The sequence below is a fragment of the Phyllobates terribilis genome, unplaced genomic scaffold (genome assembly GCF_046119375.1).
Source record: "Phyllobates terribilis strain yellow unplaced genomic scaffold, ASM4611937v1 Scaffold_7__3_contigs__length_470593459, whole genome shotgun sequence".
Taxonomy (NCBI): domain Eukaryota; kingdom Metazoa; phylum Chordata; class Amphibia; order Anura; family Dendrobatidae; genus Phyllobates; species Phyllobates terribilis.
The window spans coordinates 140,472,339-140,491,760 of NW_027362767.1; the positions used below are offsets into that span (position 1 = coordinate 140,472,339).

At 38.2% G+C, this 19,422-nt stretch overlaps 1 protein-coding gene across 3 annotated transcripts in view; it reads left to right on the forward strand.

The window, feature by feature from the left end:
- Positions 1–19,422, forward strand: part of ANKRD35 (ankyrin repeat domain 35) — an 87,727-nt gene that overhangs the window by 37,047 nt on the left and 31,258 nt on the right. Inside the window, exon 1 of one of the 3 annotated variants that reach the window (XM_073639321.1) lies at positions 4,337–4,480. The exons of the other annotated variants lie outside the window; for them this stretch is intronic. Within the exon in view, the coding sequence (XP_073495422.1) occupies positions 4,442–4,480 (39 nt within the window). The 5' untranslated portion in view covers positions 4,337–4,441. Of the gene's footprint in view, positions 1–4,336; positions 4,481–19,422 lie in introns of those variants that run through there. 3 annotated transcript variants of the gene reach the window in all.

Below are 19,422 nucleotides of genomic sequence, written 5' to 3' on the forward strand. Positions count from 1 at the left end.
CAGGATAATGACACTGACACTCAGGGTACAGGATAATGACACTGACACTGGGGTACAGGATAATGACACTGACACTGGGGTACAGGATAATGACACTGACACTCAGGGTGCAGGATAACGATACTGACACTGGGGGTACAGGATAATGACACTGACACTCAGGGTGCAGGATAACGACACTGACACTCAGGGTACAGGATAATGACACTGATACTGGGGTACAGGATAATGACACTGACACTCAGGGTGCAGGATAACGACACTGACACTCAGGGTACAGGATAATGACACTGATACTGGGGTACAGGATAATGACACTGACACTCAGGGTGCAGGATAACGACACTGGGCTACAGGATAATGACACTGATACTGGGGGTACAGGATAATGACACACTCAGGGTGCAGGATAACAACACTGACACTCAGGGTACAGGATAATGACACTGACACTGGGGTACAGGATAATGACACTGACACTCAGGGTACAGGATAATGACACTGACACTGGGGTACAGGATAATGACACTGACACTCAGGGTACAGGATAATGACACTGACACTGGGGTACAGGATAATGACACTGACACTGGGGTACAGGATAATGACACTGACACTCAGGGTGCAGGATAACGACACTGACACTCAGGGTACAGGATAATGACACTGATACTGGGGTACAGGATAATGACACTGACACTCAGGGTGCAGGATAACGACACTGGGCTACAGGATAATGACACTGATACTGGGAGTACAGGCTAATAACACTGACACTCAGGGTACAGGATAATGACACTGACACTGGGGTACAGGATAATGACACTGACACTTAGGGTACAGGATAATGACACTGACACTGGGGTACAGGATAATGACACTGACACTCAGGGTACAGGATAATGACACTGACACTGGGGTACAGGATAATGACACTGACACTCAGGGTGCAGGATAACGACACTGACACTGGGGGTACAGGATAATGACACTGACACTCAGGGTGCAGGATAACGACACTGACACTCAGGGTACAGGATAATGACACTGATACTGGGGTACAGGATAATGACACTGACACTCAGGGTGCAGGATAACGACACTGACACTCAGGGTACAGGATAATGACACTGATACTGGGGTACAGGATAATGACACTGACACTCAGGGTGCAGGATAACGACACTGGGCTACAGGATAATGACACTGATACTTGGGGTACAGGATAATGACACTGACACTCAGGGTGCAGGATAACGACACTGACACTCAGGGTGCAGGATAACAACACTGACACTCAGGGTACAGGATAATGACACTGACACTGGGGTACAGGATAATGACACTGACACTCAGGGTACAGGATAATGACACTGACACTGGGGTACAGGATAATGACACTGACACTCAGGGTACAGGATAATGACACTGACACTGGGGTACAGGATAATGACACTGACACTCAGGGTGCAGGATAACGACACTGACACTCAGGGTACAGGATAATGACACTGATACTGGGGTACAGGATAATGACACTGACACTCAGGGTGCAGGATAACGACACTGGGCTACAGGATAATGACACTGATACTGGGAGTACAGGCTAATGACACTGACACTCAGGGTGCAGGATAACAACACTGACACTCAGGGTACAGGATAATGACACTGACACTGGGGTACAGGATAATGACACTGACACTCAGGGTACAGGATAATGACACTGACACTGGGGTACAGGATAATGACACTGACACTCAGGGTACAGGATAATGACACTGACACTCAGGGTGCAGGATAACAACACTGACACTCAGGGTACAGGATAATGACACTGACACTGGGGTACAGGATAATGACACTGACACTCGGGGGTACAGGATAACGACACTGATACTGGGGTACAGGATAATGACACTGATACTGGGGTACAGGATAATGACACTGATACTGGGGTACAGGATAACGACACTGATACTGGGGTACAGGATAATGACACTGATACTGGGGTACAGGATAATGACACTGACACTCGGGGTACAGAATAATGACGCTGACACTGGGGTACAGAATAACGACACTGATACTGGGGTACAGAATAATGACACTGACACTGGGGTACAGAATAATGACACTGACACTCGGGGTACAGGATAACGACACTGATACTGGGGTACAGAATAATGACACTGACACTCGGGGTACAGGATAATGACACTGAGTGTACAGGATAATGACACTGACACTGGGGGTACAAAATAATGACACTGACACTGGGGGTACAGGATAATGACACTGACACTCAGGGTGCAGGATAATGACACTGACACTGGTGGTACAGGATAATGACACTGGGCTACAGGATAATGACACTGACACTCAGGGTGCAGGATAACGACACTGACACTGGGGTACAGGATAATGACACTGACACTCAGGGTGCAGGATAATGACACTGACACTGGGGGTACAGGATAGTGACACTGATACTGGGGTACAGGATAATGACACTGATACTCGGGGTACAGAATAATGACACTGATACTGGGGTACAGGGTAATGACACTGATACTGGGGTACAGAATAATGACACTGACACTCGGGGTACAGGATAATGACACTGAGTGTACAGGATAATGACACTGACACTGGGGGTACAAAATAATGACACTGACACTGGGGGTACAGGATAACGACACTGACAATGGGGGTACAGGATAATGACACTGACAGGGAGCAGGATAACGACACTGACACTGGGGGTACAGGATAATGACACTGACACTGGGTGTACAGGATAACGACACTGACACTGGGGGTACAGGATAATGACACTGACACTGGGGGTACAGGATAATGTCGCTGACACTTGGGGTACAGGATAATGTCGCTGACACTTGGGGTACAGGATAATGACACTGATACTGGGGGGTACAGGATAATGACACTGACACTCGGGGTACAGGATAATGACACTGACACTCGAGGTACAGGATAATGACACTGACACTCGGGGTACAAGATAATGACGCTGACACTCGGGGTACAGGATAATGACACTGACACTCGAGGTACAGGATAATGACGCTGACACTCGGGGTACAAGATAATGACGCTGACACTCGGGGTACAGGATAATGACACTGACACTGGGATACAGGATAATGATACTGACACTGGGGTACAGGATAATGACAATGACACTCGGGGTACAAGATAATGACGCTGACACTCGGGGTACAGGATAATGACACTGGGGGTAAAGGATAATGACACTGGGGGTACAGGATAATGACGCTGACACTCGGGGTACAAGATAGTGACGCTGACACTCAGGGTACAGGATAATGACACTGACACTCGGGGTACAGGATAATGACGCTGACACTCGGGATACAGGATAATGACGCTGACACTCGGGGTACAGGACAATGACACTGACTCGGGGTACAGGATAATGACGTTGACACTCGGGGTACAGGATAATGACACTGACTCGGGGTACAGGATAATGACGCTGACACTCTGGGTACAGGATAAGGACACTGACACTTGGGGTACAGGATAATGACGACACTCGGGTACAGGATAATGATACTGACACTCGGGGGTACAGGATAACGACACTGATTCGGGGTACAGGATAATGACGTTGACACTCGGGGTACAGGATAATGACACTGACTCGGGGTACAGGATAATGACGCTGACACTCGGGGTACAGGATAATGACACTGACTCGGGGTACAGGATAATGACGTTGACACTCGGGGTACAGGATAATGACGCTGACACTCAGGGTACAGGATAATGACACTGACTCGGGGTACAGGATAATGACGCTGACACTCGGGGTACAGGATAATGACACTGACTCGGGGTACAGGATAATGACGTTGACACTCGGGGTACAGGATAATGACACTGACTCGGGGTACAGGATAATGACGCTGACACTCGGGGTACAGGATAAGGACACTGACATTTGGGGTACAGGATAATGACACTGACACTGGGGGTACAGGATAATGACGCTGACACTCGGGGTACAGGATAATGACGCTGACACTCGGGGTACAGGATAATGACACTGACTCGGGGTACAGGATAATGACGTTGACACTCGGGGTACAGGATAATGACACTGACTCGGGGTACAGGATAAGGACACTGACACTTGGGGTACAGGATAATGACACTGACACTTGGGGTACAGGGTAATGACGTTGACACTCGGGTACAGGATAGTGACACTCGGGGTGCATACAGTGACAAGCTGACAGTAGCGCAGGGTGAGTGTGGCACTCTAGGTGTTAATCTGGGTGCTGGGGGAGGACTCTGGCGGTGACACCCATTTCCCTGGGAGGCATGGCTCAGGCTCAGGCAGGATGAGCTCTTCTTAGTGTTCCTCCAGGTTCCTCTTTGCACTTTCTCCAACATGAAGAAGATCTTCTCCTGTTCCACCTCTCAGTTCCCTGTAAGTCATGTGACTCCTGTTGGTGTGATGTGAGGATGGGGGTGGTAGTCCCGGATTACTGTACTGCAAAATGTGAGTTGGATGAAGAATCTATGAGGTACATGATGGGGATAGTACGACATACACGAGGGGGTTAACTTGTTATATGCTGAAGGATATCTGGTCATGTTTGGCTGTGAGCTGTGCTGAGTTACCATTGCTCTTACTGATATAGCAGAGCTGAGTTTGTCAGGTATCTGTGCTGTTATGTGAGGACTTCATGCAACATCCACTACGATATCTTACCTCCTGCTTGTCCTGGTCGCCTCAGCTGCATCCACTGGTGTCTGTGCACTGCTGCGCCGCCTGGGACCTGAGAGGTGTTTGCTCAGTGATCTGCTGTTGGTGGTTAGTAATAATATTTAAGCGGAGACAACAGATATGTATGCAGTGATCAAACACCTCATTCCTTTACAATGGGGCAGTATTATAGGAGTTATATTCTTGTACATATGAGCAGTATTATAGTAGTTATATTCTTGTACATAGGAGCAGTATTATAGTAGTTATATTCTTGTACATAGGGGGCAGTATTATAGGAGTTATATTCTTGTACATAGGAACAGTATTATAGTAGTTATATTCTTGTACATAGGGGACAGTATTATAGTAGTTATATTCTTGTACATAGGAGCAGTATTATAGTAGTTATATTCTTGTACATAGGAGCAGTATTATAGTAGTTATATTCTTGTACATAGGAGCAGTATTATAGTAGTTATATTCTTGTACATAGGGACAGTATTATAGTAGTTATATTCTTGTACATAGGAGCAGTATTATAGTAGTTATATTCTTGTACATAGGAGCAGTATTATAGTAGTTATATTCTTGTACATAGGAGCAGTATTATAGTAGTTATATTCTTGTACATAGGGACAGTATTATAGTAGTTATATTCTTGTACATAGGAGCAGTATTATAGTAGTTATATTCTTGTACATAGGAGGCAGTATTATAGGAGTTATATTCTTGTACATAGGAGCAGTATTATAGTAGTTATATTCTTGTACATAGGAGCAGTATTATAGTAGTTATATTCTTGTACATAGGAGCAGTATTATAGTAGTTATATTCTTGTACATAGGGACAGTATTATAGTAGTTATATTCTTGTACATAGGAGCAGTATTATAGTAGTTATATTCTTGTACATAGGAGGCAGTATTATAGGAGTTATATTCTTGTACATAGGAGCAGTATTATAGTAGTTATATTCTTGTACATAGGAGCAGTATTATAGTAGTTATATTCTTGTACATAGGAGGCAGTATTATAGGAGTTATATTCTTGTACATAGGAGCAGTATTATAGTAGTTATATTCTTGTACATAGGGGCAGTATTATAGTAGTTATATTCTTGTACATAGGAGCAGTATTATAGTAGTTATATTCTTGTACATAGGTGGCAGCATTATAGTAGTTATATTCTTGTACATAGGAGCAGTATTATAGTAGTTATATTCTTGTACATAGGAGCAGTATTATAGTAGTTATATTCTTGTACATAGGAGCAGTATTATAGTAGTTATATTCTTGTACATAGGGACAGTATTATAGTAGTTATATTCTTGTACATAGGAGCAGTATTATAGTAGTTATATTCTTGTACATAGGAGGCAGTATTATAGGAGTTATATTCTTGTACATAGGAGCAGTATTATAGTAGTTATATTCTTGTACATAGGAGCAGTATTATAGTAGTTATATTCTTGTACATAGGAGGCAGTATTATAGGAGTTATATTCTTGTACATAGGAGCAGTATTATAGTAGTTATATTCTTGTACATAGGGGCAGTATTATAGTAGTTATATTCTTGTACATAGGAGCAGTATTATAGTAGTTATATTCTTGTACATAGGTGGCAGCATTATAGTAGTTATATTCTTGTACATAGGAGCAGTATTATAGTAGTTATATTCTTGTACATAGGAGCAGTATTATAGTAGTTATATTCTTGTACATAGGAGCAGTATTATAGTAGTTATATTCTTGTACATAGGGGCAGTATTATAGTAGTTATATTCTTGTACATAGGAGCAGTATTATAGTAGTTATATTCTTGTACATAGGTGGCAGCATTATAGTAGTTATATTCTTGTACATAGGAGCAGTATTATAGTAGTTATATTCTTGTACATAGGAGCAGTATTATAGTAGTTATATTCTTGTACATAGGGGCAGTATTATAGTAGTTATATTCTTGTACATAGTGGGCAGTATTATAGTAGTTATATTCTTGTACATAGGGGGCAGGATTATAGTAGTTATATTCTTGTACATAGGGGGCAGTATTATAGTAGTTATATTCTTGTACATAGGAGCAGTATTATAGTAGTTATATTCTTGTACATAGGAGCAGAATTATAGTAGTTATATTCTTGTACATAGGAGCAGTATTATAGTAGTTATATTCTTGTACATAGGGGCAGTATTATAGTAGTTATATTCTTGTACATAGGGGGCAGGATTATAGTAGTTATATTCTTGTACATAGGGGGCAGGATTATAGTAGTTATATTCTTGTACATAGGGGCAGTATTATAGTAGTTATATTCTTGTACATAGGGGCAGTATTATAGTAGTTATATTCTTGTACATAGGTGGCAGCATTATAGTAGTTATATTCTTGTACATAGGAGCAGTATTATAGTAGTTATATTCTTGTACATAGGATCAGTATTATAGTAGCTATATTCTTGTACATAGGGGCAGTATTATAGTAGTTATATTCTTGTACATAGGGGGCAGTATTATAGTAGTTTTATTCTTGTACATAGGGGGCAGGATTATAGTAGTTATATTCTTGTACATAGGGGGCAGTATTATAGTAGTTATATTCTTGTACATAGGAGCAGTATTATAGTAGTTATATTCTTGTACATAGGGGCAATATTATAGTAGTTATATTCTTGTACATAGGGGCAGTATTATAGGAGTTATATTCTTGTACATAGGGGGCAGTATTATAGTAGTTATATTCTTGTACATAGAGGGCAGTATTACAGTAGTTATATTCTTGTACATAGGGGGCACTATTATAGTAGTTATATTTTTGTACATAGGAGGCAGTATTATAGTAGTTATATTCTTGTACATAGGGGGCAGTGTTATAGTAGTTATATTCTTGTACATAGGGGACAGTATTATAGTAGTTATATTCTTGTACATAGGAGCAGTATTATAGTAGTTATATTCTTGTACATAGGGGGCAGTATTATAGTAGTTATATTCTTTTTCATAGGGGCAGTATTATAGTAGTTATATTCTTGTACATAGGGGCAGTATTATAGTAGTTATATTCTTGTACATAGGGGCAGTATTATAGTAGTTATATTCTTGTACATAGGGGCAGTATTATAGTAGTTACATTCTTATACATAGAGGGCAGTATTATAGTAGTTATATTCTTGTACATAGGAGCAGTATTATAGTAGTTATATTCTTGTACATAGGAGCAGTATTATAGTAGTTATATTCTTGTACATAGGGGCAGTATTATAGTAGTTATATTCTTGTACATAGGGGCAGTATTATAGTAGTTATATTCTTGTACATAGGGGCAGTATTATAGTAGTTATATTCTTGTACATAGGAGGCTGTATTATAGTAGTTATATTCTTGTACATAGGGGCAGTATTATAGTAGTTATATTCTTGTACATAGGGGTAGTATTATAGTAGTTCTATTCTTGTACATAGGGGCAGTATTATAGTAGTTCTATTCTTGTACATAGGTGCTGTATTATAGTAGTTATATTCTTGTACATAGGGGCAGTATTATAGTAGTTATATTCTTGTACATAGGAGCAGTATTATAGTAGTTATATTCTTGTACATAGGGGGCAGTATTATAGTAGTTATATTCTTGTACATAGGGGCAGTATTATAGTAGTTATATTCTTGTACATAGGAGCAGTATTATAGTAGTTATATTCTTGTACATAGGAGCAGTATTATAGTAGTTATATTCTTGTACATAGGGGGCAGTATTATAGTAGTTCTATTCTTGTACATAGGTGCTGTATTATAGTAGTTATATTCTTGTACATAGGGGCAGTATTATAGTAGTTATATTCTTGTACATAGGAGCAGTATTATAGTAGTTATATTCTTGTACATAGGGGGCAGTATTATAGTAGTTATATTCTTGTACATAGGAGCAGTATTATAGTAGTTATATTCTTGTACATAGGGGCAGTATTATAGTAGTTATATTCTTGTACATAGGGAGCAGTATTATAGTAGTTATATTCTTGTACATAGGGGCAGTATTATAGGAGTTATATTCTTGTACATAGGAGCAGTATTATAGTAGTTATATTCTTGTACATAGGGAGCAGTATTATAGTAGTTATATTCTTGTACATAGGGGCAGTATTATAGGAGTTATATTCTTGTACATAGGGGCAGTGTTATAGTAGTTATATTCTTGTACATAGGGAGCAGTATTATAGTAGTTATATTCTTGTACATAGGGGCAGTATTATAGGAGTTATATTCTTGTACATAGGGGCAGTATTATAGTAGTTATATTCTTGTACATAGGGAGCAGTATTATAGTAGTTATATTCTTGTACATAGGGGCAGTATTATAGTATTTATATTCTTGTACATAGGAGCAGTATTATAGGAGTTATATTCTTGTACATAGGAGCAGTATTATAGTAGTTATATTCTTGTACATAGGGGCAGTATTATAGTAGTTATATTCTTGTACATAGGAGCAGTATTATAGGAGTTATATTCTTGTACATAGGAGCAGTATTATAGTAGTTATATTCTTGTACATAGGAGCAGTATTATAGTAGTTATATTCTTGTACATAGGAGCAGTATTATAGTAGTTATATTCTTGTACACAGGAGCAGTATTATAGTAGTTATATTCTTGTACATAGGGGCAGTATTATAGTAGTTATATTCTTGTACATAGGGGTAGTATTATAGTAGTTATATTCTTATACATAGGAGGCAGTATTATAGTAGTTATATTCTTGTACATAGGAGCAGTATTACAGTAGTTATATTCTTGTACATAGGGAGCAGTATTATAGTAGTTATATTCTTGTACATAGGGAGCAGTATTATAGTAGTTATATTCCTGTACATAGGGGGCAGTATTATAGTAGTTATATTCTTGTACATAAAGTGCAGTATTATAGTAGTTATATTCTTGTACATAGGGGCAGTATTATAGTAGTTATATTCTTGTACATAGGGGGCAGTATTATAGTAGTTATACACTTGTACATAGGGGCAGTATTATAGTAGTTATATTCTTGTACATAGGGGGCAATATTATAATAGTTGTATTCTTGTACATAGGAGCAGTATTATAGTAGTTATATTCTTGTACATAAGGGGCAGTATTATAGTAGTTATATTCTTGTACATAGGGGCAGTATTATAGTAGTTATATTCTTGTACATAGGGGGCAGTATTATAGTAGTTATACTCTTGTACATAGGGGCAGTATTATAGTAGTTATACACTTGTACATAGGGGCAGTATTATAGTAGTTATACACTTGTACATAGAGGCAGTATTATAGTAGTTATATTTTTGTACATGGGGGCAGTATTATAGTAGTTATATTCTTGTACATAGGGGGCAGTATTATAGTAGTTATATTCTTGTACATAAAGTGCAGTATTATAGTAGTTATATTCTTGTACATAGGGTGCAGTATTATAGTAGTTATATTCTTGTACATTGGGGTCAGTATTATAGTAGTTATATTCTTGTACATAGGGGGCAGTATTATAGTAGTTATATTCTTGTACATAGGGGGCAGTATTATAGTAGTTATATTCTTGTACATAGGAGCAGTATTATAGTAGTTATATTCTTGTACATAGGAGCAGTATTATAGTAGTTATATTCTTGTACATAGGAGCAGTATTATAGTAGTTATATTCTTGTACACAGGAGCAGTATTATAGTAGTTATATTCTTGTACATAGGGGCCAGTATTATAGTAGTTATATTCTTGTACATAGGGGGCAGTATTATAGTAGTTATATTCTTGTATATAGGAGCAGTATTATAGTGGTTATATTCTTGTACATAGGGGCCAGTATTATAGTAGTTATATTCTTGTACATAGGGGCAGTATTATAGTAGTTATATTCTTGTACATAGGGGTAGTATTATAGTAGTTATATTCTTATACATAGGAGGCAGTATTATAGTAGTTATATTCTTGTACATAGGAGCAGTATTACAGTAGTTATATTCTTGTACATAGGGAGCAGTATTATAGTAGTTATATTCTTGTACATAGGGAGCAGTATTATAGTAGTTATATTCCTGTACATAGGGGGCAGTATTATAGTAGTTATATTCTTGTACATAAAGTGCAGTATTATAGTAGTTATATTCTTGTACATAGGGGCAGTATTATAGTAGTTATATTCTTGTACATAGGGGGCAGTATTATAGTAGTTATACACTTGTACATAGGGGCAGTATTATAGTAGTTATATTCTTGTACATAGGGGGCAATATTATAATAGTTGTATTCTTGTACATAGGAGCAGTATTATAGTAGTTATATTCTTGTACATAAGGGGCAGTATTATAGTAGTTATATTCTTGTACATAGGGGCAGTATTATAGTAGTTATATTCTTGTACATAGGGGGCAGTATTATAGTAGTTATACTCTTGTACATAGGGGCAGTATTATAGTAGTTATACACTTGTACATAGGGGCAGTATTATAGTAGTTATACACTTGTACATAGAGGCAGTATTATAGTAGTTATATTTTTGTACATGGGGGCAGTATTATAGTAGTTATATTCTTGTACATAGGGGGCAGTATTATAGTAGTTATATTCTTGTACATAAAGTGCAGTATTATAGTAGTTATATTCTTGTACATAGGGTGCAGTATTATAGTAGTTATATTCTTGTACATTGGGGTCAGTATTATAGTAGTTATATTCTTGTACATAGGGGGCAGTATTATAGTAGTTATATTCTTGTACATAGGGGGCAGTATTATAGTAGTTATATTCTTGTACATAGGAGCAGTATTATAGTAGTTATATTCTTGTACATAGGAGCAGTATTATAGTAGTTATATTCTTGTACATAGGAGCAGTATTATAGTAGTTATATTCTTGTACACAGGAGCAGTATTATAGTAGTTATATTCTTGTACATAGGGGCCAGTATTATAGTAGTTATATTCTTGTACATAGGGGGCAGTATTATAGTAGTTATATTCTTGTATATAGGAGCAGTATTATAGTGGTTATATTCTTGTACATAGGGGCCAGTATTATAGTAGTTATATTCTTATACATAGGGGCCAGTATTATAGTAGTTATATTCTTGTACATAGGGGGCAGTATTATAGTAGTTATATTCTTGTACATAGGGGGCAGTATTATAGTAGTTATATTCTTGTACATAGGGTGCAGTATTATAGTAGTTATATTCTTATACATAGGGGCCAGTATTATAGTAGTTATATTCTTGTACATAGGGGGCAGTATTATAGTAGTTATATTCTTGTACATAGGAGCAGTATTATAGTAGTTATATTCTTGTACATAGGGGCAGTATTATAGTAGTTATATTCTTGTACATAGGGGCAGTATTATAGTAGTTATATTCTTGTACATAGGGGCAGTATTATAGTAGTTATATTCTTGTACATAGGGGGCAGTATTATAGTAGTTATACACTTGTACATAGGGGCAGTATTATAGTAGTTATATTCTTGTACATAGGGGGCAATATTATAATAGTTATATTCTTGTACATAGGAGCAGTATTATAGTAGTTATATTCTTGTACATAAGGGGCAGTATTATAGTAGTTATATTCTTGTACATAGGGGGCAGTATTATAGTAGTTATATTCTTGTACATAGGGGGCAGTATTATAGTAGTTATACTCTTGTACATAGGGGCAGTATTATAGTAGTTATACACTTGTACATAGGGGCAGTATTATAGTAGTTATACACTTGTACATAAGGGGCAGTATTATAGTAGTTATATTTTTGTACATGGGGGCAGTATTATAGTAGTTATATTCTTGTACATAGGGGGCAGTATTATAGTAGTTATATTCTTGTACATAGGAGCAGTATTATAGTAGTTATATTCTTGTACATAGGAGCAGTATTATAGTAGTTATATTCTTGTACATAGGGAGCAGTATTATAGTAGTTATATTCTTGTACATAGGGGCAGTATTATAGTAGTTATATTCTTGTACATAGGGGCAGTATTATAGTAGTTATATTCTTGTACATAGGAGCAGTATTATAGTAGTTATATTCTTGTACATAGGGGGCAGTATTATAGTAGTTATATTCTTGTACATAGGGGCAGTATTATAGTAGTTATATTCTTGTACATAGGGGCAGTATTATAGTAGTTATATTCTTGTACATAGGAGCAGTATTATAGTAGTTATATTCTTGTACATAGGAGCAGTATTATAGTAGTTATATTCTTGTATATAGGGGCAGTATTATAGTAGTTATATTCTTGTACATAGGGGCAGTATTATAGTAGTTATATTCTTGTACATAGGGGCAGTATTATAGTAGTTATATTCTTGTACATAGGGGGCAGTATTATAGTAGTTATATTCTTGTACATAGGGTGCAGTATTATAGTAGTTATATTCTTATACATAGGGGCCAGTATTATAGTAGTTATATTCTTGTACATAGGGGGCAGTATTATAGTAGTTATATTCTTGTACATAGGAGCAGTATTATAGTAGTTATATTCTTGTACATAGGGGCAGTATTATAGTAGTTATATTCTTATACATAGGGGCAGTATTATAGTAGTTATATTCTTGTACATAGGGGGCAGTATTATAGTAGTTATACACTTGTACATAGGGGCAGTATTATAGTAGTTATATTCTTGTACATAGGGGGCAATATTATAATAGTTATATTCTTGAACATAGGAGCAGTATCATAGTAGTTATATTCTTGTACATAAGGGGCAGTATTATAGTAGTTATATTCTTGTACATAGGGGGCAGTATTATAGTAGTTATATTCTTGTACATAGGGGGCAGTATTATAGTAGTTATACTCTTGTACATAGGGGCAGTATTATAGTAGTTATACACTTGTACATAGGGGCAGTATTATAGTAGTTATACACTTGTACATAAGGGGCAGTATTATAGTAGTTATATTTTTGTACATGGGGGCAGTATTATAGTAGTTATATTCTTATACATAGGGAGCAGTATTATAGTATTTATATTCTTGTACATAGGGACAGTATTATAGTAGTTATATTCTTGTACATAGGAGCAGTATTATAGTAGTTATATTCTTGTACATAGGAGCAGTATTATAGTAGTTATATTCTTGTACATAGGGGCAGTATTATAGTAGTTATATTCTTGTACATAGGGGCAGTATTATAGTAGTTATATTCTTGTACATAGGGGCAGTATTATAGTAGTTATATTCTTGTACATAGGGGGCAGTATTATAGTAGTTATATTCTTGTACATAGGGTGCAGTATTATAGTAGTTATATTCTTATACATAGGGGCCAGTATTATAGTAGTTATATTCTTGTACATAGGGGGCAGTATTATAGTAGTTATATTCTTGTACATAGGAGCAGTATTATAGTAGTTATATTCTTGTACATAGGGGCAGTATTATAGTAGTTATATTCTTGTACATAGGGGCAGTATTATAGTAGTTATATTCTTGTACATAGGGGGCAGTATTATAGTAGTTATACACTTGTACATAGGGGCAGTATTATAGTAGTTATATTCTTGTACATAGGGGGCAATATTATAATAGTTATATTCTTGAACATAGGAGCAGTATCATAGTAGTTATATTCTTGTACATAAGGGGCAGTATTATAGTAGTTATATTCTTGTACATAGGGGGCAGTATTATAGTAGTTATATTCTTGTACATAGGGGGCAGTATTATAGTAGTTATACTCTTGTACATAGGGGCAGTATTATAGTAGTTATACACTTGTACATAGGGGCAGTATTATAGTAGTTATACACTTGTACATAAGGGGCAGTATTATAGTAGTTATATTTTTGTACATGGGGGCAGTATTATAGTAGTTATATTCTTGTACATAGGGGGCAGTATTATAGTAGTTATATTCTTGTACATAGGAGCAGTATTATAGTAGTTATATTCTTGTACATAGGAGCAGTATTATAGTAGTTATATTCTTGTACATAGGGAGCAGTATTATAGTAGTTATATTCTTGTACATAGGAGCAGTATTATAGTAGTTATATTCTTGTACATAGGGGCAGTATTATAGTAGTTATATTCTTGTACATAGGGGCAGTATTATAGTAGTTATATTCTTGTACATAGGAGCAGTATTATAGTAGTTATATTCTTGTACATAGGGGGCAGTATTATAGTAGTTATATTCTTGTACATAGGGGCAGTATTATAGTAGTTATATTCTTGTACATAGGGGCAGTATTATAGTAGTTATATTCTTGTACATAGGAGCAGTATTATAGTAGTTATATTCTTGTACATAGGGGGCAGTATTATAGTAGTTATATTCTTGTACATAGGGGCAGTATTATAGTAGTTATATTCTTGTACATAGGGGGCAGTATTATAGTAGTTATATTCTTGTACATAGGAGCAGTATTATAGTAGTTATATTCTTGTACATAGGGGCAGTATTATAGTAGTTATATAGATGAAATATATGCTGTCGGCCTCCTGTGATCTTACATGCCAGCTTTGTCTTCTCTGTGTACACACGGGTTTACCTCTTTTTACATGGCTGTACACATTTACTTTCATGTCATCTTGCTCTGTTACTCGTATAATTAGAGGTTGCATTCAACATTTTCTGGCACCAAATTTTTTTTTACAAGTAAATGAGACATAGGTGGAAGAAGAAAACTGCTTCTTGCAATGTTTTTCCCTGAGATCTGGATCCAGGCGCAGTCCTGTATTGTGGATTATAACAGTGATCGATGCAGAGAAGAATGGTGTGGGGCATTACTGTTGTGACTGGGAGACTTACCCGAGGAAACCTAATAAATGGCGATGTCTCCCTGTGTGGCACACTGTGTAATTCCCAATTTGCCTAGTTATGCCATCCTCTCCTATATTTGCCATTCTGGAATTTCAGAAATCTTGGTTTATTGACGAGATTGTGTGATGACAACGGTGATCGCTTAGTCAGGCCTGGTCACATGCAGACATGCGGTCGGGTGGGTCCTTTTACAGTCTGACTAAATTATGGTCTGTGTTCCCGGACACCCGGGCTTGATTCCCACATCTGGATCCAACCTGTAAATCTGAATCCAATCTGCGTTTTGGCTCGGGAGCCCGGACACATTCCATACTGCGATGTTTCGGCTTTAATCGCACGAAATTAAGGAATTTTTTAAGTTTTCTTTTATGCCAAAACCATTGTTTGTGGCAGGAGAAGAGCACAAAGCTCTAATTACAACCAGATCGATTGTGTTCTGAACCTCAAGCCAGTGTGCATCGTTATGGCGGGGCCCTTTACTTTCTCTGACCATGGCTGTACAGGCATATAAGGTGTATCTGATCATCCCCTCTGCTCTTTACATCACCATATACTCCTGTAAGGGGCCCAGCTTCCTCTTCACTCTCTACCTTTACATGTGTTCACATGGGAAGAACGAGCGGCGATCAAACACATAGCAACTCAATCGGCACTCATTTGAAGCCCCTTTAATAAGGATTGATCCAAACTGTATGGGGACAAATGATGTTTAAAGGGGTATTCCTGTCTCCAAGATCCAATCCCAATATGTAGTAGGTGTAATAATAATATTAGCAATTACCTTCAATTACAAATAAAGTATGGTTCTTCTGATTAGCTCTGAGCAAATACCTCCAGTTACAAATAAAGTATGGCTCATCTGATTAGCTCTGAGCAAATACCTCCAGTTACAAATAAAGTATGGTTCTTCTGATTAGCTCTGAGCAAATACCTCCGGTTACAAATAAAGTATGGTTCTTCTGATTTGCTATGAGCAAATACCTCCAGTTACAAATAAAGTATGGTTCTTTTGATTAGCTATGTCACTTACTCCATGTGCAGGGCATTACAGTAGCTTAGGTATCCATGGTTACAACCACTTAGAACTAACTAACTGTCACTATATGAGTGGTTATAACCATGGATACCTAAGCTACTGCAATGCCCTGCACATGGGATAAGCGACATGGTGAATCAGAAGAACTATACTACATATCTAATTGTATGCATTTTCTAATATTATTATTATTATTATTACATCTACTACATATTGGGATAGGATCTTGAAGATGGCAATACCCCTTTAATGCAATCATTCATGTTAACAGTGTGGAAGAAAACTTACAGGAGATCGCCAGGGTTTGGGCAGGGACTGGAGAGTCACAAGATTAGGATATTTTTATGTGCGACTGCAACAGACTCAGAGAACAAGAGATCGGATTATTATAAAAGGGAAAAGTCTTGTCAGCCAGATAAGCCATTGTATGGTCAGAGTAACCAAAACACATTGGAAGAGAGTTGTACAAACAGTCAACGTGTGGCGCTGCCCGTAGTGACCAGCTAGGTCGTGATGTCAACAGTACAAGGAACGTGCGTTATAATCCTATGCACATGGCTGCTATTGACAGAGCCGACCCCTGACCTCCTAACCTGACCGTCTGTACACTGATCAATAACGGGTAAATATGGGCTGACGATTACACAACAGAAAGCCGTGATACTACCAGATACATCATGTAGGATTAGATACACAGCTCAGCAGACAGTATCACACCAGAGGATTAGATACACGGCTCACCAGACAGTATCACACAGGACAGGATTAGATACACGGCTCAGTAGACAGTATCACACAGGAGAGGATTAGATACACAGCTCAGCAGACAGTATCACACAGGATAGGATTAGATACACGGCTCAGCTGACAGTATCACACAGGAGAGGATTAGATACACAGCTCAGCAGGCAGTATCACACATGATCGGATTAGATACACAGCTCAGCAGGCAGTATCACACAGGATAGGATTAGCTACACAGCTCAGCAGACAGTATCACACAGGAGAGGATTAGATACACAGCTCAACAGACAGTATCACACAGGATGGGATTAGATACACGGCTCAGCAGACAGTATCACACAGGATAGGATTAGATACACAGCTCAGCAGACGGTATCACACAGGATAGGATTAGCTACACAGCTCAGCAGACAGTATCACACAGGATTAGATACACTGCTCAGCAGACAGTATCACACAGGATAGGATTAGATACACGGCTCAGCAGACAGTATCACACAGGATAGGATTAGATACACGGCTCAGCAGACAGTATCACACAGGATAGGATTAGATACACAGCTCAGCAGACAGTATCACACAGGATAGGATTAGATACACGGCTCAGCAGACAGTATCACACAGGATAGGATTAGATACACGGCTCAGCAGACAGTATCACACAGGATAGGATTAGATACACGGCTCAGCAGACAGTATCACACATGATTGGATTAGATACACTGCTCAGCAGACAGTATCACACAGGATTAGATACACGGCTCAGCACACAGTATCACACAGGATAGGATTAGATACACGGCTCAGCAGACAGTATCACACAGGATAGGATTAGATACACAGCTCAGCAGACAGTATCACACAGGATAGGATTAGATACACAGCTCAGCACACAGTATCACACATGATTGGATTAGATACACTGCTCAGCAGACAGTATCACACAGGATTAGATACACGGCTCAGCACACAGTATCACACAGGATAGGATTAGATACACTGCTCAGCAGACAGTATCACACAGGATAGGATTAGATACACAGCTCAGCAGACAGTATCACACAGGATAGGATTAGATACACAGCTCAGCAGGCAGTATCACACAGGATAGGATTAGCTACACAGCTCAGCAGACAGTATCACACAGGAGAGGATTAGATACACAGCTCAACAGACAGTATCACACAGGATGGGATTAGATACACGGCTCAGCAGACAGTATCACACAGGATAGGATTAGATACACAGCTCAGCAGACGGTATCACACAGGATAGGATTAGCTACACAGCTCAGCAGACAGTATCACACAGGATTAGATACACGGCTCAGCAGACAGTATCACACAGGATAGGATTAGATACACGGCTCAGCAGACAGTATCACACAGGATAGGATTAGATACACAGCTCAGCAGACAGTATCACACAGGAGAGGATTAGATACACGGCTCAGCAGACAGTATCACACAGGATAGGATTAGATACACGGCTCAGCAGACAGTATCACACAGGATAGGATTAGATACACGGCTCAGCAGACAGTATCACACATGATTGGATTAGATACACTGCTCAGCAGACAGTATCACACAGGATTAGATACACGGCTCAGCACACAGTATCACACAGGATAGGATTAGATACACGGCTCAGCAGACAGTATCACACAGGATAGGATTAGATACACAGCTCAGCAGACAGTATCACACAGGATAGGATTAGATACACAGCTCAGCACACAGTATCACACATGATTGGATTAGATACACTGCTCAGCAGACAGTATCACACAGGATTAGATACACGGCTCAGCACACAGTATCACACAGGATAGGATTAGATACACGGCTCAGCTGACAGTATCACACATGATAAGATTAGATACACAGCTCAGCAGACAGTATCACACAGGATAGGATTAGATACACGGCTCAGCAGACAGTATCTCACAGGATAGGATTAGATACACAGCTCAGCAGACAGTATCCCACAGGATAGGATTAGATACACGGCTCAGCAGACAGTATCACACATGATAGGATTAGATACACGGCTCAGCAGACAGTATCACA